Source organism: Nannobrachium achirus (assembly GCF_963921795.1).
Source record: "Nannobrachium achirus genome assembly, chromosome: 2".
NCBI classification, from domain to species: domain Eukaryota; kingdom Metazoa; phylum Chordata; class Actinopteri; order Myctophiformes; family Myctophidae; genus Nannobrachium; species Nannobrachium achirus.
The window spans coordinates 40,290,142-40,317,215 of NC_137811.1; the positions used below are offsets into that span (position 1 = coordinate 40,290,142).

Consider the following 27,074-nt stretch of genomic DNA (forward strand, 5'->3'; position numbering starts at 1 on the left):
GCCCAAAGCCATATCCAAACCATAACAATTTAACTGATAATCAGTAAGAGTTTTTATTTTGAGCACAGTAGTGACAAATTAATAGCTTTCTCAGTACGTTTTTCTCTTTAGCAAAGTTACAAAGTTTTCCCTTTATTAAGCACAGTCAGTTTCAAGTTTTTTTTTAGCACAGTTTATTTTGAGCACTGTAGTGAGAAATTAATAGTTATGCATTGTGCAAATGCAGGCTTTTCTCAAGTACAAGTCTTCATGCCTCTGACTTTATCCACCCTCCATGTGTCAGGCAGGGATTTCAGCCACTCCTGGAAGTCCTCGCGTTTCCGCGAGGCGGGTCTTAACTCAATCCTGGTGGGTTTAGGAATCACGCATGTTTTTCAGGCCAGCTTTTTCAGCCTCCGCCTCTTTCAGGATATGAACAGGAAGTCGGGGGCGGGGCCAGGAATAACGTGAATATAGCATTCAGAGATTGTGGAATAGTTGTCTGGCCACATAAGACTACATTTATATATGAAACGTTTAGCTCTTTGCTGCCAACTTTACCACCAGTACTCTCTGGAAGAAGATTATTGTATCTCAATGGGACCTTCCCAGCAAAATAAAGAATTAATAAATAAAAATCCTTGTGTTTTCTTTTTTTGTTTTGTTATTATTACAAGGCTTGATTTAGGAAATGGGTTTTGACATGGTTAATCTGATACTAGAAATGGTTTTGGGATGAAGCCGAGAAGGATTTTGTCAAAGAGTGGTATTAAGGATTTTGTCAAATAAAAGAGTGGTATTAAATTAATTTTCTTTAAACACTTATCATCAGACCTCACAGAATTGAACACCGGAAGTTATTAACATTTACCATACATCTTTACTTATGTCAATGTACAGATTTTGTAACACACACCACCATGCATTGGCATCATAGACTGTAGATTGGCATTTAGGTTAAAGATTATCGACAAAATAAAATGCCTGGGTTTCCGAGGCTAGGTTAAAGAGGACCAGAGAAAACCACATATCCCACAAGTCCGTGCGTAATCAGGAGCGTAGGGATACGTAATACGTCACCTCCGATCTTGGCTTCCTGTCTGAAGAAGTGTAAACGGGGACATGACACAGTTGTTTGGGTATTTTTGGGGAAAACAACATCCACCATCACGAGTGGTGTCGACGTGATTATTAGTGATCTAAAGGAGTCGGGAATCGCGGGTCGATCAAGCCTTTATTGGCCGCGATGGAGGCGGTCCCCCGAATGCCGATGATCTGGCTGGATCTGAAAGAGGCCGGGGAGTTCCAGTTCAGCCCGTCCGTCAGGCAGGTGAGCTGGGCTGGGTGGGGAAGGAAAGGAGCAACAGGAACGGGCATGATGATGATGGAAGTCAACCAGACAGGGATTAGAGGTGGACTAGACTGGTTACGATCTCATAACTGCTTGTAAACATCTACCAGACTATAGTATTATAGCTCGGGTGGTTAAACAGATAGCTGTCACAGCTCAAACGTACAGATGTCTTTGACCACCGCCTTTGTTAACATTAGCTGCTTTGCTAATAATACATAATCTAAGCCAGTCAAGATGAAGTTATATATTAGCTTGCTATTTGAACTTGGGTGAATTGGCTTGCCGAGCCTTAACAGCAGTGGTGGAAAAAGCACTTGAATGTTTTTTTACGTATCAATACTACAATACTCTTGTTACAAGTAAAAGTCCAGAATTAAAAATTTACCTGAGTAAAAGTACAAACGTATTGGCATCAAAATGTTCTTAAAAGTACCAAAAGTAGAAAGTACTAAATGTGCAGAATGTCCAATTTCAAGTTTTAAAATGTACACAAATCTTTTGAAAATAGCCTAAATGTATATTGTATCTTTTGTAATAATCAAAATCTGCAAAGTAACTAGTAACTAAAGTGCTCAAATAAATGTACAGGAGTAAAGTACAATTTTTGGATCCGAGATGTAGTGGAGTAAAAGTATTGGACATTGGAAATACTCAAAGTAAAGATACCTCAATATTGTAATTATGTACTGTACTTAAGACTTAAGTAAATGTACTTAGTTACCTTACACCTCTGCTTAACGGCTCTCAAGTAAAGATAGATCATCTACTAACAATGACAATACCACCAGGACCAGGCAGTCAGCGATGTGTCATGTCACTGTCATATGCACCTGACCAGTGCAGGGTTTTGGTATTCAGACGAATGGTTTATTTCATACCCTGAGACACAGTAACCTCCCAGTACCACACTCAACACCCTAATGTGTTTATGACAACATTATCCATCAGTTTTATGAGCCCTCTTTCTCTTACATATTGTAAATAAAAGACCTTTGCCCTCGCTTGGTTTTTCATCCACCACTAGCCTAGAGGTGGTTAATGTTAGTTAGGTAGATGAGGAAGGGTGATGAAATTCAGTATTATTCATCATGCCATCATATTCATATTGCAGCTGTAGTTGATTATTCAGTGTAGAACACACACACACACACACACACACACACACACACACACACATACACACTGCATATAGTGAAGTAAAGCTAGTGTGAGTCCCATAGTGTCATTGTGATGTTTAACTCAGTGGTAAGACAGTCTCTAAAGAGAGGAATGTCACGTCTTTGTGTAGCAGCCTAACGTACATCTCCACAAGACATACCGGTAAGTCAAAACATAGACAAGACAAGACATAGTCTACTAGGTTGGCTGGCACGTTGTTAACAGAGCTACGCAACTGAATGTCTATTATAGTGTTTGTATCTGTGCAATGTGAAGTCCTTGAGTAAGCTTATTTTGTCTGTGTGTGTGTGTGTGTGTGTGTGTGTGTGTGTGTGTGTGTGTGTGTGTGTGTGTGTGTGTGTGTGTGTGTGTGTGTGTGTGTGTGTGTGTGTGTGTGTGTGTGTGTGTGTGTGTGTGAGAGTGAGAGAGTGAGAGTGAGAGATGGAATGACCACTGGGAGCATGCTGCTCATGACTATTGCTCTGCTGAGTGACACAATCACCAGTTCAGCTCCTTGGGACATAGAAAGTCTTTGCAAGGCATGATGGGATAGTTCCAAGGCCTGCTGAAGGCCAAGATGTATAAACATATTCGTTTTCCCACTCACCTGTTATTTCCTTCCCCTTTCTCTCCTCTCAGTTTATTCTAAAGAACTATGGGGAGAATCCAGACAACTATAATGAGCAGCTGAAAAAACTGGAAACACTAAGACAGGTAGTTGTCATGAATCTATCATTTACTGATGTCAGTATAGATCAGCTTATTGACATAGGAGTATTACATCTGTTACAGAGAGCTGTGGTGCTGCTGATCATTGCAGTCCTTTCTCATTATTGTTGCAATGTTTTGTGTTCAAGCATTCCACAACAATTTATCTTTAGTTTCCTAATTGATTTGTCTCCTTTCTATCTGCTACTTGCTGATGTCAGAGCATTGCCTTGATCAGACTGTCTTAAACACGAACCCTTGCGATTCTAGTTTGGTAGTACTGTATGAGGGATTGATGCATTAGATGCGGTTTGTTGGTAAATGTTTTTGCCACAGCTTTTTCCATCTGTATGTAATGTACAGTATCAGTATATGAATGCAAGTCAATGAACCGCCACGCCCATATGTGTACAGTACTGTAATTCAAATGCGCAAATTATTTGTTGGTTAAAGTATAGTAGATGTTAAAGTTATACCATGTAACTTTTTTTATAAAACAAATCTTAAAATTGTCCTAACTGTTAAATCGCTAAAGTTTTAGAACCCCCACTCTGTTATATTCAGCTTCTGAAGCCTTCTCTTTATATGTTTTCTATGAGTTGTGAGGGGGGGAGAATTTCCCGGCAAAATGATGTCATCTCCCACATGATACACTACCGGCCAATCACAGCGCCGATCATACACCACCGGCCAATCACAGCGAGTCTTGCTGTCTCTAAAGGAAGTAGCTTCCCTCAGCAACTGTGTTTACATTGGTGAAGGAATCTTGCTTGCTACTCCCTCAATTCTGGTCTAAAAATGATGGGAGATGGCTCTACGGAATCGTATCGGCAAGGCGGAGGTGCTCGCGACGGCCGCGGTGGTCCGCGGACCCCCGTTCCGGTGGTCCGCGGCGACTCCGGCCGAAAAAAGCAATACCGCTACTGACCACTAGTTGAGCAGCTTCCACAGTACAGCTTTAACAACACATCAGATGAAACATAATACCATCCTGTGACCAATTAACTTAATTGGTCACAGGATGGTATTATGTTTCATCTGATGTGTTGTTGATCTGTATTTTTAAAGTGTGACTTGGGACAAAATCCTATTGTTCAGCACATGAAAATCAGCCCTGGAGGTTTTCCAGTGCATTGACAGTGAGTTCAGGAGTCAGAATGCATCGGGGAAGTGTTATGATTGTCATATTTTCACATTCAGGGTAAAACATGTAAAAATATAAATTTAAGTCATATGACAGTGGGCGTAACTAAAGAGACTGCACTGTACAGAGCATAGACCGTGAATGTTAGCTTGCCAGTGATCATACCAACACATCTGTAATGTTTATGTAGTTGTATTCTTGTTTTGCTCTTTTATCTGTTCTGGTTCCAGCTGTAGCTTTAGTGCCCATTGCAGTGCTATAAATGAGGCGTTGATTTTGTCGTTGGACTGGCGCACAGCTGCTGAATGAGTACAATGAAAACACTGTGTGTGTGTGTGTGTGTGTGTGTGTGTGTGTGTGTGTGTGTGTGTGTGTGTGTGTGTGTGTGTGTGTGTGTGTGTGTGTGTGTGTGTGTGTGTGTGTGTGTGTGTGTGTGTGTGTGTGTGTGTGCGCGTGTGCCAGAGTGCGGTGAATGTGACCAGGGACTTTGAGGGATGCAGCATGCTGAGGAAGTACTTTGGACAACTGCATTACCTCCAGAGCCGTGTGCCTCTGGGACCAGGCCAGGAGGCTGCTGTGCCCATTTCATGGTAAGGAAGTACGGAACACCTGTAATTCCTCAGTGTTAATTTAACTCTTAGAGCAGCTAGTGGTTTCGAGGGGGTTCCTTCCTGCCACACACTATCATATCTAGGTTATAACTTATCATTTGATATTAGTGGCTCACAGCATCCACATGTGCTTTGTCATTGTTTGTGTTTGCCCAGGACAGAGATTTTCTCTGGAAAGACTGTCACCCATGATGACATCAGTTATGAGCAAGCATGTATCTTGTACAACCTAGGTGAGTTAAGACATGTTTTTTTTTTTAATTTAGCTGGTTAGTTGTTACTTTTGGGTCTGGCAGAGGCTAAAAAATGATATATATAATAACGATTACATTCAGCTGGTTCTCAGTAAAGTTTAGTCTTTACTTAGACCCAGACATCCCAAGTCCCCCGGATGTTGCGGGAGTCTCCCTGAAATCAGCGTCTCCTCCCGCACACCCACGAGTGGCACTGAACCTCCCGGAAATCCCGTCTGCTCCCAAAAATGCGTGCCATATCCGGCTGGATCCGGTCTAGACACCGGATCTGCAACCCGCAATGCGTTCTGATTCCTCGTCAAACTGTCATTCTGGCAAATTAATGATTGTGATTCGCTGTGGGAGATGTGGGCGTCTAAAAGTGACCAAGTCTTGCTTAATATGAATAAAATAACAGTACTGTCGGTTCTTTTTCGCTGGACATACTACAACTGGACATATATAGCTGCGTCAGCCTGTGCGACGCACGGCAGCCTGCCGTGTGTCTAGAGAGTGACAGTGACCGAACTTTCTCCCAAATACTGTAGGTAAGAAAAACATCATGCTATAAATTAACCGATTATATTAAGCCTTAAATGGTTCCGCCGCCGTGCAGAACCATTTTTAACAGTTTTAACCATTTTTAACCATAGAAAAATTAGTAAAATCCGAGAAAAAAACGATATTTGCAGCGCGTGCGCGAGAACGGGTGCACGCGCACTCGCGCGTGCACATGGGACCTCCCGGAAATGCTGATCTCCAAGTTGGGATGTCTGTAGTCCTGACAGAAAAACTGTGCTTAAAACAACCTATTTGTATGACGTTATCTTTGTAGTGGACCACAGTGGACTTTACACATACTGTACATCAGTACTCTGGCTAGTAAATTGAGATTAATTCTGATCAATCTATGACTTTTGTCTAAATTGTCTGGTAGAAAGTAAAACTAGACAAATCTCTGCACGCTCAACAAAAATTGTTATTTTCAACTGAAAAAAGTGGCTTGTGACAACATTGTTTTCACTTGAACATAATGTGATCTTTGTTCAGCGACAGTCATGTACAAAGTAAAATAGTCTCAACTGAGATTTTCGTATTGCCCTTCATTTGTTAGGTGCCCTACATTCCATGTTGGGAGCCATGGATAATAGGGTGTCTGAGGAGGTAAGAACTTCACTACTTGTCTCTTTAGCATCTTGAACGTGCGTGCGTGTGTGTGTGCGCACACAATACTTTATTGATTTTTCTCTTTGCAGGGGATGAAGGTTTCGTGCACACATTTCCAGTGCTCGGCTGGGGCTTTCTCCTACCTAAGAGACCACTTCAGCCACAACTTCAGTGTGGACATGAGTCACCAGATCCTTAACCTCAACATCAATCTCATGCTGGTAAACAACACATGCATCATGCGGCGTGCGTGCATGCACATATACACAAATATTGGTCTACCCATAATATCGGCTTTTCACACTGAAAGTGACACTACGCCTACATATACCTGCTCGGATCCGCAGGGTCGCACTACACTCCTCATGTGAATACAGACCTGATACTGTATGCAGCTAGTAGAAATAAGAATGGTACAAACAAACCCGCACCAACAGTACCTACAGTACCTGCCTCCCTCGCCTCTCAATCATCTAGTATACTCACAAGTCTTTCTCTGTCTCAGTCTCCATGTCTAGCTCTCTTTCTCTCACACACACACACACACACACACACACACACACACACACACACACACACACACGTTTCCATCACTGAGTGTCTCTCCTCCCCAGGGTCAGGCCCAAGAGTGTCTCCTGGAGAAGTCTATGTTAGACAACAGGAAGAGCTTTCTGGTGGCGCGCATAAGTGCTCAGGTAAACCTTTACTTCTTTTATTTTTTATTTTATTTTTATCATCTTGTATTTCAAAACATCTGGTATCTGCAGTGATGGGAAGCTAACCTTTTCCTTCACTATCAATAATACTGGAATGGCTCCATTCCAGCAAATATACATAAATAAACATGTAGCCTATTTATATTTCTGTATAACTCTTCATCTTAAAATCTTAAAAGTATATTTTATAATGAAAAGACAATAACCAATTTTATTTTAAAAGATACTTTCTTGTCAAAGATTTTAAGGTGAAGAGTTGCTCTTTGTCTACTCTACAGTATATTAGAGACCTGTTCTGGTCCCTCCTTGCCTTTTTATAATAACATTTATTCTTGTTAAGAAATTAAAGGGGTGCATGTTCATTTGCACTGGTGTCTGTGTTTAAAACAGTCTTCAGATAGTGGTGGGACTGTGGGTTCTGATGTGTGTGCAGGTGGTGGATTACTATAAGGAGGCCTGCAGGGCTCTGGAGAACTCTGAAACCGCCTCCATGCTGGGAAAGATCCAGAAGGATTGGAAGAAATTGGTCCAGATGAAGATCTATTATTTTGCTTCTATTGCCCATGTGAGTTACATGCGTGCATCTCTGTTGTACTCTTGAGTCTGTGGCATACTGTATACCTAGAAGTTGGTCTTTGAATTTTGAGTCAACTTAACTCTCATGATTTCTCTCACTCTTTTTTTACACTTTTACAGTTAAACAGTCAGGATTTGAATGTGTATCTATATCTTTTCCCCATAGCTCCACATGGGGAAACAAGCTGAGGAACAGCAGAAGTATGGAGAGCGGGTATGACCAAGTGTATTCATTCATTTGTTTATTGTTTCACACACACACTGTGCCGATCTACATCCTACTGCTGCTCACTCTTTGGATTTGCTCTGTTCCACAGCTGGCATACCTGCAAAGCTCTTTGGACAAACTCAGTGAAGCTATCAAACTGGCTAAGGTAGGTTATATGAGTTACCTATGGTCCTCATCCAGTAAAGTTATGTGTGGTGTCATTTTAGATGTTGTGTTTTGACCTGACCTCTCTTCTCTCCTGGTTTTCATCATCAGGGTCAGCCTGACAGTGTGCAAGAGGCCCTGAGATTTTCCATGGATGTTATTGGGGGAAAGTAAGCAATCTGGTCTTGCTGTTAGTCTTGGTTGGTCTTGCACATAACTGCGATGATAATGGTGATGTGGTCATTGCCTTAAATATGCTCCATTGTTTTCTTCTTTCTTGAATCCACAGGTTCAACTCGGCTAAGAAAGACAACGACTTCATCTATCATGAGACAGTTCCTTCTTTGGAGACACTGGCCTCAGTTAAAGGTAAACGTGACGATAATATCAGGTCCAGCTCTGACTGTCAACTGCTCTGACTTGATCATCAAGTTCAAATAGGGCTGAATTTGCATATCAAAGGATAAATGCACAGCCTCTAACTAACCAGACCTGCATTCAAGAGTTGGCAAATCATGTTGATGGCATATCTGATGGTTAGGTTTTATTCTGTGTGGAAGATGCTAGTCTCTCAAGCCAGACATTTCCACATAGCTACAGAATCTGTAACTTTTGTAAAGGTTATGCACAGGAAGCGCTCATCTGTTTAGTGTTCATCGTTTCAGTTCATCAAAATATTTTTTTAAAATAAATATCTTCCAAATTTAAATATTCAGTTTTGCTAAGCTGCAAGCTACATGGGCTTTGACTAATAATTTGGTTTCCAGTAGGACTTATTCATGCAACTGAAAGGGGAAAAGGAAGTGAGGGGAGACATCTGCTTTATTTTCTGTGCATTTTCAGCACTAGCTATGTACAGACTTGAAAACTGTGTGAGCCAACAACTCTGTCTCGAGAGACTAGGAACATCCAGATGAGGACATGTTGTTTGTCAGTAAATCATGTTGAATTGACCTTGTGAGTCTGATGTGTTGGCACTTGTTGGCAGACTTTGTACAAAATGTACTACCTTCTGTCATGTAATAAGTCACTCTCTGTGTCTCTGTCTAATACATAAAAAAGAAGAAAATATAACTATTCTATGCCATGCCCATGTAGGTGCTCCCCTGGTGAAAGCCCTTCCAGTCAACCCTACTGATCCCAGTGTCACAGGACCTGACCTGTTTGCCAAGCTAGTGCCCATGGCAGCCCACGAGGCCTCCTCTCTTTACAGGTATGTGCCAGTGATGGATGCCAAGTTTATGTGGATGTCTGTTGTAGCCATTAGAGAAGTGGCTTTTGGCCAGAATACTGTTGGTTCAACCCCATGGAAATATTGCATACATTTGGTCTGAATGAGTAGCTACCATTAACATTATTTTGTGGATGAGTGTGGTGCACTGAAAAGAGCATGTCTGCTCAGCTCAGATAACCTGGTTAACCCATTTAGGCCTAGGATTATTGACTGCTTTAACTATGGTGCCGCGCTTTGAGCTTGTAGATCTGCTATTTTTGAAAAATCATGATTTTTCTTTGCAAGTCTTTGAATATATCTATTTAAAAGTGAAAATTTGTAACTCAAATATTTGCTTCTGGGGGGTCCCTGGAACAACATATTTTGAGATGGGGGTCCGTGGCTAAATACCTGTAATTTTGGGGGTCCTTGACATGAAAAAGTTTGAGAACCACTGATTTAGAGGAAGGATTTAGAAGTTGGGTCAAAGATCGGGTCAAAGATACTCAAAGACTTGCACACATTTTCACGATTTTTCAAAAATAGCAGATCTACAAGCTCGCAGCGCGGCACTCGGTGCCGCGCTGTGAGCTTGTATATCTGCTATTTTTCTAAAGTTAAAGCATACAATAATGGTTAAGGTGGTTAAAATCGAACGCGACTCGGGCGCGTTCCAGGTATTTGAGAGTTAAATGAAGATTAAACTAGAGCCATGGTCCTGATGATGATGATAATGGCTACATGTCTCTTTGCAGTGAGGAGAAGGCGAAGCTGCTACGTGACATCATGGCCAAGATAGAAAGCAAGAATGAGACTCTAGAGTAAGTACATTCAGAGTGTGTAGATGAGACTCTAGAGTAAGTACATTCAGGGCGGCTTGCACCAACACGGTTTAAGCCTTAAACTGGTTTAAATCAAGGTTTATCTTTTAATCACCTTGCACCAAACCTTAAACCTAGTTTTCATTAATCAGGTTTAGTTTTAAACCATCCTTTTAATCTTGGTTTGAATTTTCACTGTAAACCTGGATTACTGTTAATCCTGTTGCACCACTACTTTAAACTTTGATTTAAACATCAGTAAGGGATTAATTTTAAACCTGCTGTAGAGGTGGTTTAAATGCAAACATGCCATTGACATGAATGGGGGTCCCCCTCCTGTGAGGGAAGTGAGGGAAGCCCCACAGCAGGCTTGCAACTGCAAGCTGCAGACAGCGTTTCAGCTGAAAACAAACATCTCATCATATTGTTGTCTTCACTACATCCTTGTAGTACTGTACATCGGCTATTTTGAATTAGCGAACAATTAGCGGGACATAATACAGACATTTCCCACTTCCCAAGCAACATGGAGACGTTTTAATTTTCGAAATCGCTTCATAATTGACTCAAATGTGAATATGATCAAAACTGTGGTCTTTTCTTGCTTCCTAGATAGCCGCGCATCGCCGCGCAGCACCGCACCGCACTGTGTAGCGTCCGAGCGTCACCGTCGTATGATGGAGCGTTATATATTGTTTTGTTTTGGCTGCAGGCGCTCTTCTTAACACAGGCCTGCCCACATTCTCCTAGGAAGTGAATAAAAGAGTAACGCTAATGATATTAGGGTCAAGAGAATAGCATATTCCAGTTTGTTTACATTTGAAATCCAAGATGGAGGACATTTAATCCATGAATTAATCACAGATTATGGTTTTAATCACAGGTTAAGGGTTTAATCACAGATTTGTTAAGCAATGCTTAAATTTAAGTGGTGCAACGCACCTCGATTTAAAATAAAACCTAGATCAACAAACCCTTGATTAACCCTAAACTAAAATTTATTTAATCCCTCTTGGTGCAAGCCGCCCTCAGAGTGTGTAGATGAGACTCTAGAGTAAGTACATTCAGAGTGTGTAGATGAGACTCTAGAGTAAGTACATTCAGAGTGTGTAGATGCTGCACATTTGAGGTTGACAGATACAGTCTTTGTGTGACACATAACAAAAACAAAGTCGCTACAAACGAATTGTCCACTTAGAGAAATGACCTACACATTTCTTTTAATTTTATTGTTTGTAAAACAATGAAAGTGCTCATTTCTACATGCCAAATATTGTAATCCCAATACAGACTCCCTTGGTTTATTTAGTAAAATTACCCATAGTGTTGAGCAAAAACATAAAATAGCAATGTTTGTTTTGATTATTATATATGTGGTACAGTATGTAAGTGGTAATTTCTCCTCCTGCAGGCAATTCATGGACTCACTGGGCCTGGAGCCAGAGTCTGTGGACAACCTGGACATGTACAGCCACATACCCACTGTTCTGATGGAGAAGTGTGCTGCTCTCAGTGTCCGGCCAGACACCGCCAAAAGTCTGATCCAGTCCATGCAAGGTCAGTGGCAGGGGGATCACTAATACACATGCTCACACACGCTTGATGTCCTTGATGGACAATATATGACATACATTACAAGTATGAGCTAGTATGAATACTATGAACTAAATCAGTGGTTCTTAGCCAGTGGTCCGAGGACCACCAGTAGTCCTTGAGGGGGTTCCAGATGTTCCCCAGCTAAATGATGGAGAGTCGGTAACCAAATGGACCCTTATAGATCTTTAACTCTTGAGAGTGTAAAATGAAACCAAAGGTCCATTTGGTTTCATTTTACGCTCCTCTCCTCTGCATCACTTAATTTACAAGATACACAATTAGAGAATACCAGTAAGACTCCCTAATCGGGAGATAAGCGACCGTTGGTCGCTTATCTCCACAAATAGGCCAAAAGTTTGTTTTACCAATTATCAAGACATACGGGCAGTTGACAGTTTGCCATGGTTACTCATTGAAGTTGAATCTCCATATATGGAGATAACCTACACATCACACTAAGTCTGACCTCACCAGCCCATATTTGGGCATGAGCAACTTATGTCTCCATATATGGAGATATGATGACATCACACAGTCCTCAGCCGATGATGTGGCGTGATGTCATACAATACACAAACAAGCCCTACAGTATAAAGGGGCAATTCTTGCCAGGAAAGAAGCATTTCTTCGACTCAGACCTTATCGCCAGGGTTGGCTTATAGCAGCTGTCGGTAGGACCATATATGGATTCTGTTAGTGTGGATCTCCTAACAGGGCATCATCTGGGATACAATCCCTTTTATGCCCATATATGGAGATCCCTAACAGAATCCCTTTCATGCCCATATATGGAGATCCCTAACAGAATCCCTTTTATGCCCATATATGGAGATCCCTAACAGCATCCCTTTTATGCCCATATATGGAGATCACTAACAGCTAACAGAATCCCTTTTATGCCCATATATGGAGATCCCTAACAGAATCCCTTTTATGCCCATATATGGAGATCCCTAACAGAATCCCTTGTATGCCCATATATGGAGATCCCTAACAGAATCCCTTTTATGCCCATATATGGAGATCCCTAACCTAATCCCTTTTATGCCCATATATTATGGAGAAATCCCTGCTCTGAGTATCTGACATCAGTGTGATGTCACCTGTTTATGCCCATATATGGAGATCCCTGCTCTGCGTATCTGGTTGCTATGGTAAACAGTTGGTTGCTAGGGTAAAAAAACATGGTTGCTATGGTAAACAGTTGGTTGCTAGGGTAAACAGTTGGTTGCTAGGGTAAAACCATGGTTGCTAAGGTGGTTGCTAACGTACACTAACAAACCAGCAACAACAGACTGTTGCCACAGCAACGTACACCAGTAAGACTCCCTAATCGGGAGATAAGCGACCGTTGGTCGCTTATCTCCACAAATATCACAACCTCCACCTCTCACGTCATACGGGTAGCCATAGTTACACCTGGAATGTTGAATCTCCATATATGGAGATAACCTACGCATCACACAAAGTCTGACCTCACCAGCCCATACTTGGGCATGGACGACTTATATCTCCATATACGGAGATGGCCATATATGGAGATACGATGACATCACAGAGTCCACAGCTGATGATGTGGCGTGATGTCATACAATACACAAACAAGCCCTATATAAAGGGGCAATTCTCACCAGGGAAGAGAGCATTGCCTGGAATGTTGAATCTCCATATATGGAGATAACCTACGCATCACACAAAGTCTGACCTCACCAGCCCATACTTGGGCATGGACGACTTATATCTCCATATACGGAGATGGCCATATATGGAGATACGATGACATCACAGAGTCCACAGCTGATGATGTGGCGTGATGTCATACAATAAACAAACAAGCCCTATATACTGATGCGATACGATGACATCACAGAGTCCACAGCTGATGATGTGGCGTGATGTCATACAATAAACAAACAAGCCCTATATACTGATGCGGAGATATGAGCAGGGCAAAGGTGTGACGTGTGACGTGTGACCGACCGACGGACGGACGGCCGGTGGAGGTTTTCATAGTAAACTGCTCCCTGACGGTCGCAACAAAGGTTTGTGTACACATGTGGTGTGATGTCATACTGATGCGGAGATATGAGCAGGGCAAAGGTGTGACGTGTGACGTGTGACGGACGGACGGACGGACGGACGGCCGGTGGAGGTTTTCATAGTAAACTGCTCCCTGACGGTCGCAATAAAAGAATTGTTATTTTGATCAACATTTGCCCTTTATCTCATCAATACAGCATGGATGGAATTGTGGACAAAATATTCTAGGTTTTGGGTCTGAGAGGCTAAATCTCATCAAATGGTAGTCCATGGCTCAAATGCAGAATAAACACTGGACCTTAATATGAAAAAGGTTGAAACGAAATAAAACATTTTCCTCGACAGTCCTCTCGGGCGTCTTCACCGACGTGGAGGCCTCCTTGAAGGAGATCCAGGACGTGCTGGAGGAAGACGAGGCCGGCGTGCGAGCCCTCCAGGACGCCGCTGTGACAGACTTGCACCCGCCGGCCCAGGCCCAGGCTCTGGCTGAGATCCGCAGGGACCTGGAGAAGTACATGGAGGCTCACGAGAAGGCCAGCTTCACCAACACGGAGCTCCACCGTGCCATGAACCTTCACATCAGCAACCTGCGTCTGCTCGGAGGACCACTGGAGAGCCTGAGAGATGCCCTCCCCAGGCCACAACTCACTGAAGGTGTGGGCTTGTTAACATTTGAATGCTGTTTGTGGGAGCTATAGGCTTTGTCAGGGGCAAAGCATATTTTCATACATCTTCAACGGGCATATACATTTTTCTGTTTCTTCAGCCTAACAGAAATGCTAATTCTGTATTGCAGTTGTAACTAGGCCTGTCCTCTAAAAATCGACGAATCGACGCATCGTTTTAAGCCCCGGGAATCGACGCCAATTGTTTGAGTCGAGGAGTCCAAAATATATATATATTCTTTTATATCACCAGTTAACCTACTATACTGCGGTGCACTGCTGCTAGACTGGTGTCATGTACTTCCAATTGAGAGATGTAGCAATTGGCGAACAGTTATTTATTGTCTCGCACCAGCGTAGGGGTGAAAGTGAGACGGAACGGCCAGAACCGCCGCTTCGTTAAAACATTCGGAGCCGGGACGGTGTTCCGTACTTAAGAGGAGAAGCACGCTGTCAAAATCCCATATTAAATTAAAGTGTGGGCTACTAGTTACATTTTCTAATTAAAGTGCTTCTGAATTGTTCCAGTGTTGTAATAATCCATGATGATGTTTGTAGTTTGTTTCGCTGTGTTTGCATCCACACTGAGGGCTCTAGCTGGGAGCTGTGCCTCCAGCTATTTATGATCCGTTTCTGAAATGAATCCGTTCTCGACACCGACTCATTACTCTGTCAGTGCTCTGTGTCCCGCGACTGCGGACTGGATCCCATCGTTCATTTAAAAGAGCCGTTCAAGAGAGCGGAATCGTTCGCGAATGTCTCATCTCTACTGCACGGCAGTGGATGCTGCCGAGACGGGGCAGAGTTGATCAGCGGAGATGTTTTATTTGTTTTAACGGTGTGTTGTACATTGCTATGCAGATAATGTTTGTGCTCGCGCACCGATATCACCGAAAACACCGTGCATTCAATTCATCTTAATGTATTATTGTGTTGTGTTGATGTGGACGTTTAAAGCAAAACTTTTTTTTTTCTTTTTTTTTTTTACACAAAGTAGACTATAAAACGATTCGTCGACGCGTCGGAATGAACCCCTCGGTTCGAATCGATTCCAAAAATCCCGAGTCGAGGACAGCCCTAGTTGTAACCCTTACACCCTTATGTACCCTCATGTACTTGCTACACAGTGTACACAGTGGTTCTCAAATTGGGGTCCACGCACCCTCAGGGTTCCTTCAGGTGATTCTAAATGTATACTCAGAGTTGTTATGAGCATCCTTGAAATTAAAACGGCAGAGAACTGCATTGGATTCTGTTGCTATTCATGGTTTCATTTGTAATCCTACATCGTGTTGAGGACAAACACAGGTGTTTCATTTGTCTGATTGGCATAAAACTAATGTTCTACGCCAATCAGAACACCTATGTTGGTCCTCAACATGGCCACTGTAGGACAACAAATGAAACCCATGAATACCCATGAAAAGTTTGAAAATTCAGCGTGCGTGCGTGCCTGCGTGTGTGTGTGTGTGTGTGTGTGTGTGTGTGTGTGTGTGTGTGTGTGTGTGTGTGTGTGTGTGTGTGTGTGTGTGTGTGTGTGTGTGTGTGTGTGTGTGTGTGTGTGTGTGTGTGTGTGTGTGTGTGTGTGTGTGTGTGTGTGTGTGTGTGTGTGTGTGTGTGTGTGTGTGTGTGTGTGTGTGTGTGTGTGCGCGCGCGCTCCTGTCTGCTCACAGAGGAGGTAGCAGGACTCCAGAGCATGAAGCGAATCCTGGGGAAGGTGCAGGAGATGAGAGATCAGAGGTGTTCACTGGAGAAACAGCTCCGTGATCTCATCCAGCAGGATGACATCACTTCTGCACTGGTCACCACCGAACGAGCTGACATGAAGGTATATTATGCTGAGAAAATACCTGAAAGCGAATGTCGCTTCAGTTGGATTTTTCCAGCTGGGGGCGAAGATACCGATTCGCACCATGCCCGGCCGCTCTTCTCTCATCTTTGCATTGACTTTGTATGTAATCGCGCCGCTTTTAACTATCCAGATTTCAACACACCTTAACATGGTGTCTGAAATGTGTCTTTTCTCAGCGTGTGTTCGAGGAGCAGCTGAAGAAGTATGAGCAGGTGAAGGTGTACATCGACCAGAACCTGGCGGCCCAGGAGAACATCCTGAAGGCCCTGACCGAGGCCAACGTCCAGTACGCTTCGGTCCGCAAAGGCCTGTGTCAGACGGAGCAGCAGTGGAACACCACCGTCCAGAACCTGGTGGCCTCCTATGAGGCCTACGAAGACCTGATGAAGAAGTCGCAGGAAGGGAAGGAGTTCTATGAAGACCTAGAGACCAAGGCCTCGCGCCTGCTGGAGAAAGCCAAAACGCTCTGTCAAACCAGGACGGAGGAACGGAAGGCCATCCTGGACAGGTGAGGAAGAGGAGAAGGTAAATCTGGATAGGTAACTTTTAGAAGAAACATTGTTACTGTGTGGTTGCACTGTAGGCCAAGCCATCTAGAACATGTGCATGGTGTCATGAAACAGAAACACCTTTGGCCATCATACCCAGAAATCCGACCAGAAAAAAAAGAGTTTGGTCGTTGTTGAAAATCTGTGTAAAAATATATACAGTATATATATATCGGCAAACACTCTTCTTCACTATTTCTATTTGGCCAAATGCGGTATGGTCTGTCACCACATGCACACAAAGCAGCCAGCCTTTGTAGTGCAGCATTGTCTGCATAGTGCACTAGGGGTGGGCGATATGGAAAAATCACAATATTTTTCCAAGCAGTCACGATACACAAGCAGTATCACGATACACAATCTTATCACAATTCTTTTTCATGTTGTTTTTCATGGTTATTTTTCAAGTTACTCAACAGTACAACCACCTGCAAGGTAACAAAAACTAAAAGAAAAGGATCCTTTTGGGAGGTCTAAATTGACCCTCCTTACAAGTATGTAACTTGACAGCATACAAATGAAACCAAATGGACCTGTTATTTTTCAACTTACTTAACAGTACAACCACCTACAAGGTAGCAAAAACTAAAAGAAAAGGATCCTTTTGGGAGTTCTAAATTGACCCTTACAAGTATGTAACTCTGACAGCATACAAATGAAACCAAATGGACCCTTACGGGTCCATTTGGTTTCATTTGTATACTGTCAAGAGTTAAGGGGAGACTTTGACATTGTAAAGTTTGAGAACTACTGATGTATACCAAAATGCAGGTTTAAATTGAATTCTGCAGTGAATCTCTGTATTAACAATTCAACTGGATTTGTTATAAGGCTCCCTCATTGTATCACGATATATACAATATCTGAAATGGCATATCGTGGAGACTTTGTATCGTCTCAACGATATTTATCACCATATCGCCCACCCCTACAGTGCACACATACCGATATGTGACAGGATGTCCTTACTAGACTCTGTCAGCATCTGTTTTTTGTTTGTTTCCCCTGCTCAGGGATGCACAAAAAAAGCCTCCGCCACGACCCACCGCAGCCAAGCCCTCCCTGCAGTCCAAGGGCTCAGACGCTGACTCAGCCTGCTCCAGCCTGGACGACCCAGAGCTGGCACAGCTCAGCGCTGCCATCCTGGCGCTGGGGGGAGACCTTCCTGAGGAGCTCCGCAGCCTCCCCCCTGACCTCCCTTCCCTCGCCACCAACGGTGCTCGTCTACCCGGGCCAGAGGCATACCTACCCCCCGGTGGCAACCTGGCCACCAGCACATCTCTTCCCTGGCCTGGTGCACCAGGACCTGGTGTCCATGGCCATCGGTTTCCTGTCAATTTGCCTCCGCCAGAGCTCCTTGCACGCATCGCTCAGTTTCCGACTTCTGGGCCCCACCCACACGCGCCCATTCCTCAGATGCCCCACCAGATGCCCCCTCAGGGGCCTACCCAAATGCCACCCCAGGCACCAGTCTCGGGATATGAGGCACCTCCTTCTCAAGCCCCCCAACCTGGAACAGTGGCCCCTGCTCCTGTCCGACCCTCCACCACTACAGTGGATAGCATCCAGACCCCCATCCCCAGCTACGCTCCAACCCCTCGTCATCCCGGCCCACCTGCAACCTCCACCAGCTATGCTGTACCACCGCCCATGGCAGCCTACCCCCAATTCATGCCACAGCCAGGGGTGCCCATGCAAGGCCCAGGCCAAGTTCCTCCACCCCATTTACAGCAACACTACCCCCATCCCACAGGACAACAGCACCCCCAGGGATACCATGCTGCTCCTCGGGCCCCCGTCCAGGCCCAACAGGGCTACCCAGTTCGCTACATGCCTCCTCAACAGAGACCAGGTATGCCTCCCCAATATCAGCAAACATTCCCTGGTCAACCTCAGCCACATCCTCAACATGGTTACCAGCCACAGTCTCAGATACCCCAGGGCTATCAGCCACCACAGGGCTACCTCCCTCAGCAGCATCCCCACATGATGCCGGGCACCATGCCAAGGCCACCTCAGGGCCAGGTGCCTCCCCACAGTGTCCACCCTCAAATGCCCCCTTCTCAGGTCATGCCACCTGTATCTCAACCATACATGCACCATGTGAGTCAACAATTGCCTCCTGGGCATCCTCACCAACACATGTTGCCACAACAGCAGCAAATGCCACAACAGCAGCAAATGCCGCAACAGCAGCAAATGCCGCAACAGCAGCAAATGCCGCAACAGCAGCAAATGCCAGTGCACCCTAATGCCCATCAAATGCCCATGCACCCACATCAGCAGATGCAAATGCCATCTGGTCCCAGACAACCAATGCCACCCACAAGTCAGGCGTTGCCCCCAGTTTCACAGAATTACATGCCCCCATCTAGTCAGTCTGTGCAGCCTGTCCTGCATCCACAGATGCCTATTGGCCCTGGAACTCAGGGCCACATGCACAGGGGTGCCATGCCACAAATGCCCCCCAACTCCCTGCCACAACATCACCCCCACCCTGGACAACCCCCCTTACCACACATGCCCCAGCAGCCCATGCAAATGCCTAGTCAACCCCAGGCTCAGCTTCCACACGCTGCAGCAATGTCATGCTACCCAGGGGGGGCTCCTATGATTCCTCAGCTTGTCGCCCCACCACAACCTCAGGCCCCCCATCCCATGAGTCATCCACAGCAGCCCACAGCCTCCACCATGTACCCTGCTGCCCCAGGGGCCAGCGGTCCTCCAGGTGCCCCCCAGCAACCTGCCGCCATGGGTGCACATGGTCCACAGGCCCCTCCTGCGCAGCACATGATCCAGCCCTCACCTGGAGGTCCCCCGGTCGCCCAGCAACCACCTAACAATATTCCTCCCTCACCCTCTCCTTCTCCCTCTCCTGCCCCCTCCTCTTTGGGGCTGACCTCTCAGCAGAGACCCTCTCCGGCTCCCACCCCGGGAGGTGCAGCTCCACCTCCTCTTGCCTCTCCCTCTGCCTCCTCTCCTTCCACCTCCCTGTTCCTGCGCCAGAACTCCAGCACAGACGACCTCCTCTCCTCCAGTCCTGAGAGCCAGCCCGGAGGCGCCAAGGCCCCCACCGATGTCCTCCAGCCCATCAAAGCCGACCCTCAGGACGGCGAGCGTCGCAAGAAGAGCACTCAGGGCGTCTTAATGATCCAGGGCGACTCCTACCAAGGCCCAGAGCGTGTCGCCCGCCTCCACGACGAGCTAGAACGTTACCGGGCCCAGGTGGAATCCCTGGAGCACCCCTCTGAAAACGAGGGAGGCCTGTCGGTGCTCGACGCCCGCTGGAGGGAGCTCCAGGACCAGCAGGAGAAAGACGCGCGGCAGCTGTCCATCGCCATCGCCCGCTGCTACACCATGAAGAACCGCCACCAGGACATCATGCCCTACGACATCAACCGCGTGGTGCTGCACTCGGGCAAGGACGACTACATCAATGCCAGCTACGTGGAGGAGCTGTCGCCCTATTGCCCTCGACTCATCGCCACGCAGGCTCCTCTCACCGGCACGGCGGCAGACTTCTGGCTGATGGTGTACGAACAGAAGGTGTCACTGGTGGTCATGCTGGTGTCGGAACAGGAACTGGAGAAGGTATCATTTAAAGGGTTTCTAATGTAAAAGGAGAGTTAATTGTCCCTGGAGCTTATAGGGCTGGTAAATTAATATTCAAATCTTGAATATTCCTCGGGTATGGGACAATATATATTTTTTATTTGACAGGGACAATAAAAAAAAGTTATAAATCCAAATTTGTATTGGATCTGAGCTGCGAGCACGCACTGCCCTGTCCCTCTTCCCGCTGGTTTCCTGTTTTTACAACATGAGGTAAAACAATATTTGGTTTGTTTTTTACAACTTGATACATTGTCTTTTGTATTTTCCCTGTCAAATAACAAAACATATACAAAAATATATTTGATAATCTTTAAGACCAATATTCAACTTTAATTTCCGAGGAATGTTAACAGCCCTAGAAAGCTTAGTTTGTTTCCTTCTCATTCTGGCAGTAGTAAAATGTATCTGTATAAACCACAAGGTTGAACTAAAGTATTACCTGTCATCTACTCAAAAATGTTAATAACAGTAAGAGTTTTCAGGGCTTTGTCAGCTGGTTGGAAATTCATTTCGTTCTGGTCTTCCAGGGCAAGGTTCCGCGCTACTTCCCGACAGAGCGCGGCCAGCAGCTCTCTCAGGGACCCATCACGCTCACCCTGACCACGCTGAAGAGCGCTCCCACCCACGTGGAGCGCATGATCAGCCTCCAGTACCGCGACCAGAGCCTGAAACACACCGTCATCCACCTCCAGTTCACCTCCTGGACTGAGCAGTGAGTCAAAACCAACCACATATTTATGACGTCTGTGGGTGGTTGTCTTTCTACTAGCCTGGGATCAATACCATTTTCGGATTTCTGGTCCGGTCGGGAGCTGAAATAACTTACGTCATGTAGGCCTGTCTAATCGCAATTATTTGACATAATCACAATTATTTTGTCATAGTCGTCATAATAAGCCCTTTTGCAAATCCCGCCCCATTCTGCCCTGTTACTATGATAGGACATTTGACCCTGGGCAGATTGTTTTTATAGTGGCAGTGAATGGGATTTTTTTTTTCCTTCATAGCCTCATTACAGCTATATAAAGTACCAAAGGAAAAACATCTAGGTGATATTAATAAAAAGGGAAGACAAAGGTACAGTAGTTACATTGCAAAACAGGGGGTTTACCCGAAAATATATGTTTTAATTTGTTTAATCCCAGTGGGACAGAATCCTCTTTGCAGATTCTTTTATAGTGGTAGTGGATGGGATTTTTTTTTCCTTCATAGCCTCATTACAGCTATATAAAGTACCACAAAAAACACATCTACGTGATATTAATAAAAAGGGAAGAAAAAGGTACAGTAATTACATAGCAAAACAGTAGTTTTCCCCCCGAAAATAAATGTTTTAATTAGTTTAATCCTCTGGATCAGAAAGAGAATAGACCGCGCATTGCATCCTGGGTAGGAAGAGGACAGAACTATAATCCTAACCTCACATAATAGGCTGGCTTTTCGTAATTCTGCCCATTTAAAATATATGTACCCAATCGTGACTCTTAGACCATTGATATGGTCCATGTGAACTAGTTTGTTGAAGCTTATTCATTATGATGAGCGAGATCACGGCCGAGATCGCGGCCGTACCGGGCGATCGCCGTGTCGCGCACTGCGGACAGTTTTGAAAGCCACATTTAACATTCTCCACTGCACAAACTCCACCCCCGATAGCAAAAAGTGAATGTTTTTTTCTGGTTGGCCAGTCAGGGAGTCTCAGGGACCAATCAGAAGGCTGACAAACGGTCTATTGTTTTCAGGTTGAAAAATGATTATATATTTTCAAACATTTTCAAAAATTGTGTTGTGAGCTTGTAGATTGTCTATTTCCACTATCAATTTTCTTAGTATGAAGTTGTCAAATATGTCTGTTTGTATATTTAGTTTATGTGTCATATTTGCCATGTGCAACTTCAAAGCCTAAAAGCCAAACAGAAATGTAATTGTCAACAACAAAATCATAGTTAAATTAATTCGTTAATCGCAATTATTTGAGTGACAATTAATTGTCATGTAAAATTAAGTAATCGTGACAGCCCTAGTGTCATGTTGTAGTCATTTGGCGGACTACAGGCAGCCGGAACCATCAGTGCCATGCACCTCCAAAATGTTTAAAAAGGTATAATCATTTAGTTTATTTTGGTATAATTGTGGGCTCGCTGAAAGCGAGAACACTGTTATCTTCTCCTCAAAGTTCTCCTCAAAAATGACGTAATTCATCAGTCAACTTCTCCTCAAAAATGACATAATCTATTACGTAACCTATTCTCCTCGACAGTACAAAGGCAGTACAGTCAAGTTCTCCTCGACAGTATAAAGGCAGTACAGTACAAAAGACAGTATAAAAGATGAGGTGCAACCAAAGGGTAGATCTTTATGCCCTTAGATGGTGTTACATGCGAGCCCACACTGTTTCGTAGGAACAGTATTTCTAGTAATCGTTTGGTATGTTATTTTTTAATTCTAACTCGTAGCGCGACTAGCGAGACTAAACTAATTGATTCGCATTATGGGGAAAAAAAGTTAAGTCATGTTGTAGTCATCAACGACCGGAACTAGCAAACCAGAACCAGCATTTTTTTATTTATTTTTTTTCGGTTTAGGCCGCGCCTAGACCGGATCACACAGGTCAGTTTAGAACGAATACCAGGCTTTCCTCCGAGGTGGAACGTCTGGTGACGCGAGGTTACCTGTCTGCAATACCCTGAGTGTACTGTACATGTCTTTTAGCTATAGGGGGGCATCTTTCAGATGACCCTGCACTCTGACCTTTCTGATGAAACACATCATCAAGACTGAGCTAAGTGATTTTTTCTTTTCTCCATCCATAACCAGGGGTCTGCCTGACAGTAAGAGCAACCTGCTGAGGTTCATCCAGGAGGTCCATGGTCACTACCTCCACCAGAGGCCCTTACACAACCCTGTTGTGGTGCACTGCAGGTCAGTGGCTCAAACATGATCTAGTGCAGTGGTTCTCAACCCCCAAAATAATCATATTTTAACTGGGGACCCCCCACCCTGACGAGCACTAAGAGTTGAGGCATTACATTTTTTATAGCACGGTTCTATTGTGAAAATAGCCGATCTACATGTAGATCGGCTATTTTCACAATTTCTGCCTCTAATATTAAACAATTTGGCCAATGTTTCATTTGTCATTTTAGAGGTATTAAAAAGTCCTTAAATTAGCACTTTAGAAATGTGCAGATACCCTCTATACACTTTTATTGTATGTTGGTTTGTTTACTGTTGAGTGAGAAAACAACGTTGCACATTAAGCTAATCATCTGGGGACCCCCCAAAATAATTTGGGGACCCACAGGTTGAGAACCACTGATCTAGTGAATCTGTGTTCCATAAGTAGCCCTACATTATCATGGTTTTTTAATAAACATTAGCTTTTCTATTGCTGTTTCTAGTTTGGAAATTAAATACCAAATAAGTATGACCTTTTAAAGAAATCTCAGAATGTCAAGTAATAATAGAATATTATTTAAAAAGTATGTTTAATTCTCTCTCTCAGCTCGGGTGTGGGTCGAACCGGGGCCTTCTGTTTGCTGTATGCAGCCTTGCAGGAGCTGGAGGCTGGGAATGGAATACCAGACCTGCCTCTACTGGTCAAGAAGATGAGACAGCAGAGGAAGAACATGCTGCAAGAAAAGGTCAAGCACACACAATCATAATGTTACTTTATACCGAGTGTGCTTAAGGTTTAAAAACCTTCTAGAAAGGAAAGTACACCCTCCTCCCCTCCCCAGCCATGATGCATAAGTACAGGACATGACGCTAGTATGTCGCCGGGAGGACTTCCCCCAATCCAACCCTTGATGCTGAGTGCCAAGCATTTTCCCACTTTTATGGTCTTTGGTTTGACTCGGTCAGGGGGATTCACCTCCGACCTCTCAGTCTCAGGGCAGACACTTTAACCACAAGGTCACTGAGCTTTTTTACAACCAAAATGAAGAACCGACGTCTAAGGTACTGTAGAAGTCATTTTTCGATCAGATTGAAAAAGTGACCTATATTGTGATTGATTGACAGAAAATTTAAAACAGTACAAGTACAGTCAAAAAAGTCCTCACAGTCTTGGTTCCATTGGGGTGTTGTAGACTTATTTATTTTGGTTACACATGGGTCCAGCGTCCCACAAGAATGTTTTTTGGGGTGGATGTGAACAATCATTGTTTCTTGTCATATTGTCAGTTTTTGTTGACTTCATGTTGACATGCTCCTGTTTTTGTGTGTCCACAGCTCCACCTAAAGTTCTCTGTGTCAGTCTGTGTCCACAGCTCCACCTAAAGTTCTGTGTTTGTCTGTGTCCACAGCTCCACCTAAAGTTCTGTGTTTGTCTGTGTCCACAGCTCCACCTAAAGTTCTGTATGTTTGTCTGTGTCCACAGCTCCACCTAAAGTTCTGTGTGTGTGTGTGTGTCCACAGCTCCACCTAAGTTCTGTTTGTCTGCGTCCACAGCTCCACCTAAAGTTGTGTGTTCGTCTGCATCCACAGCTCCACCTAAAGTTCTGTGTTTGTCTGCATCCACAGCTCCACCTAAAGTTCTGCTACGAGACAGTTCTGAAGCATGCAGAGCAGGTCCTCCAGCGCCACGGTGGCACTACCGCCCCCTGCAGCAAGACCGCCCCCACTGCAGCCACAAAGGTTAGATAGCATTTAACTGAATGCATGTACCTCTTACTACCAGTCACATTCCATTATCACAGGACACATCACTTTGAAAGGAAACAAGATTTGAAATTTGCCTAAAGTCCATTCTGTATATGATTACATGTCCATTGATAATTTTAGTCATAAGATGTTTTGTTATGTCGGTATTCACACCAACTTGTTTCTGAAAGACCTTTTTGAGTAACAAAAGAGTATTTTTTTTTGTTGTTGTTTCTACTTTCACCTGCTCCTGGCTGTGGTCTAAATGTATTTGTCTATTTTGTGCATGCCTGGTTCTCATAAAGGAATAAGGATATCTACGGTCTGGTAGGATGAGGTACATTTATAATCAGTAGTAGTGCTCTCCACCGCTGTGTCATTTAGAGGCCATTTTGCGGTGCACTTTATATTTTCTGGATTTCCAAATGAAAGTATATCAGATGTTCAGTGCTCAGCATCTCTGACGCTAATGACTACAGTCATAAATACAGTATATCAATGCATTTCTTACTTTGGTAGTCCTGACTTATCTTCTCTAACTTTTCCCTCCCAGCCTTACTCCAGACAGGAGTCCCAGCAGGACATTGTTCTCGGGGGTGACATGACCATCAGCTCCATCCAAGCCACCATCGCTAAGCTCAGCATCCGGCCCCCTAGCGCCACAGACCTCACCACGATGGACGGCGCTCCTAGTGGCCTGGAGGAACAGGCCTTCCCCGCCCCCGCCGTACCCGACCTGTCCATGATGGGAGACGTCCAGCCGGCCCAGGACCTCTCGTCGCCCACAGAACCCCAGCTCCCCTCCTCCTCCTCCAGCCCGCCGCTTTCCTCCCCCTTCGGTTCCCCGGTGAAGGTACACTCCCCGCCACCCAACGGTGTGGACGAGGCCTCCCCGCCGTCGCCCCCGGCAACCGACCACCAACCACTGCCCAGCGTCAACCAACCACCTCCTCCCTCCTCCTCTGCCCCGGTTCCTTCTTCCCTGGAGCTGCTGGCCTCCCTCACACCCGAAGCCTTCTCCATGGAGGAAGGGGGCAGGGGGAGGCGGGTGACCAAGCATAGCTTCACACATCCGGTCGAAGGCCAGGGCCTTCAGGGTCCTCAGGAGGACGGAGGAGACGACCCCCTCAGCACCCTGGACCCCCTCTGGAGCCTCAACAAGAGCTGAGACACGCCCACAGTTAGCTCAACGTTTCTCATTTCTTTTCCTCCCTCACTTTATTGCCCAGCATCGAGCCAGCCCTTAGCTATCAGCGCAAGGAACTCAGAAAGCACGTATCTGGGTGGAACGGAAAAGTTGGCCACAAAAAAAAAAGTCCAGTGAGGATGAACACTGAGACATGCCTAGTGGTGGGGGTTAAGGGTCGGCGCTGCATTTATTTCTGCTGCTTATGGGGCACACTCGTTCATAATCCCTCTCTTCCTTCCCACCCCTCCTTCTTTCATCATTAGTGGCCTGAGCGTTTGGGACCAAATCACTGTGTACCCGTTCTGTCAATCTGTCTCTTCTCGCTGCTTTCTCTCTCTGTCTGGGCGGACGGCGCCCTATGCACTCCTAACCCAGGTCTTGGCCATTACAACGTCACAATCCCAGCATGCACTACTCCCATCTCCTCTGCCCTCTCACAGCTGGTCATGTCAGACAGCAATGGCTGCTCCTGAGCACGGTGCTAGTCTGAGCTGTCCGAGGATTTTTAATGACTGGAAGACATTGATGATTGCACTAAAGGGTGATGCACATGATGGCCAGCAGTGGGAGGAGGAGCTTGAAGACTTGGGCAGAGCTATGAGAGGAACACGCCCCCCCTCCCCTCTTCATTCTGCATTATGTACGGCCTAGCAGTTCTGCATTACATGTCATGGACTAGTTATTGCTATGATAACAGAGCAGAATACAAATCAGCAGCACGTCTTAACATGTCTTTTATTTCTCCTTGTAACACTGTAAATATAAATAAAATTAGACTATTGTAACAGTCTTTCTTGGTCGCTGTTTTTCCGACTTCCACTCAGGTGTACGCATTAGTATACGTCACAGACATCTATAATAAACCAACTAGA

At 44.8% G+C, this 27,074-nt stretch overlaps 1 protein-coding gene across 3 annotated transcripts; it reads left to right on the forward strand.

Moving 5' to 3' along the window:
* Nucleotides 1–353: 353 nt before the first annotated feature.
* ptpn23a (protein tyrosine phosphatase, non-receptor type 23, a) lies at nucleotides 354–26,993 on the forward strand. 3 transcript variants are annotated; one of them, XM_080745308.1, is made up of 25 exons: nucleotides 354–369; nucleotides 1,089–1,309; nucleotides 3,131–3,205; nucleotides 4,806–4,933; nucleotides 5,111–5,187; nucleotides 6,302–6,351; nucleotides 6,444–6,575; nucleotides 6,969–7,049; nucleotides 7,504–7,635; nucleotides 7,813–7,860; nucleotides 7,964–8,020; nucleotides 8,131–8,189; nucleotides 8,309–8,388; nucleotides 9,118–9,232; nucleotides 9,988–10,053; nucleotides 11,465–11,610; nucleotides 14,035–14,343; nucleotides 16,028–16,182; nucleotides 16,383–16,714; nucleotides 17,768–20,345; nucleotides 20,897–21,081; nucleotides 23,187–23,291; nucleotides 23,875–24,013; nucleotides 24,894–25,007; nucleotides 25,567–26,993. In XM_080745308.1, the coding sequence occupies exons 2-25, from the start codon at nucleotides 1,226–1,228 to the stop codon at nucleotides 26,179–26,181; spliced, it is 5,862 nt and encodes a 1,953-aa protein (XP_080601434.1). In that variant the 5' UTR covers nucleotides 354–369; nucleotides 1,089–1,225; the 3' UTR covers nucleotides 26,182–26,993. The 3 variants fall into 3 exon arrangements, with proteins under 3 accessions (XP_080601434.1, XP_080601435.1, XP_080601436.1); XM_080745309.1 differs by lacking the exons at nucleotides 24,894–25,007; nucleotides 25,567–26,993 and adding an exon at nucleotides 24,641–24,878; XM_080745310.1 differs by lacking the exons at nucleotides 24,894–25,007; nucleotides 25,567–26,993 and adding an exon at nucleotides 24,603–24,786.
* Nucleotides 26,994–27,074: the final 81 nt, after the last annotated feature.

Coding starts and splice junctions, on each gene's coding strand:
- ptpn23a (XM_080745308.1), top strand. CDS start 1,226: ATGGAGGCGGTCCCCCGAATGCCGATGATCTGGCTGGATCTGAAAGAG. Junction 11,611..14,034: donor TCTGATCCAGTCCATGCAAG/GTCAGTGGCAGG, acceptor TTTCCTCGACAG/TCCTCTCGGGCGTCTTCACC. Junction 25,008..25,566: donor CCCCCACTGCAGCCACAAAG/GTTAGATAGCAT, acceptor TTTCCCTCCCAG/CCTTACTCCAGACAGGAGTC.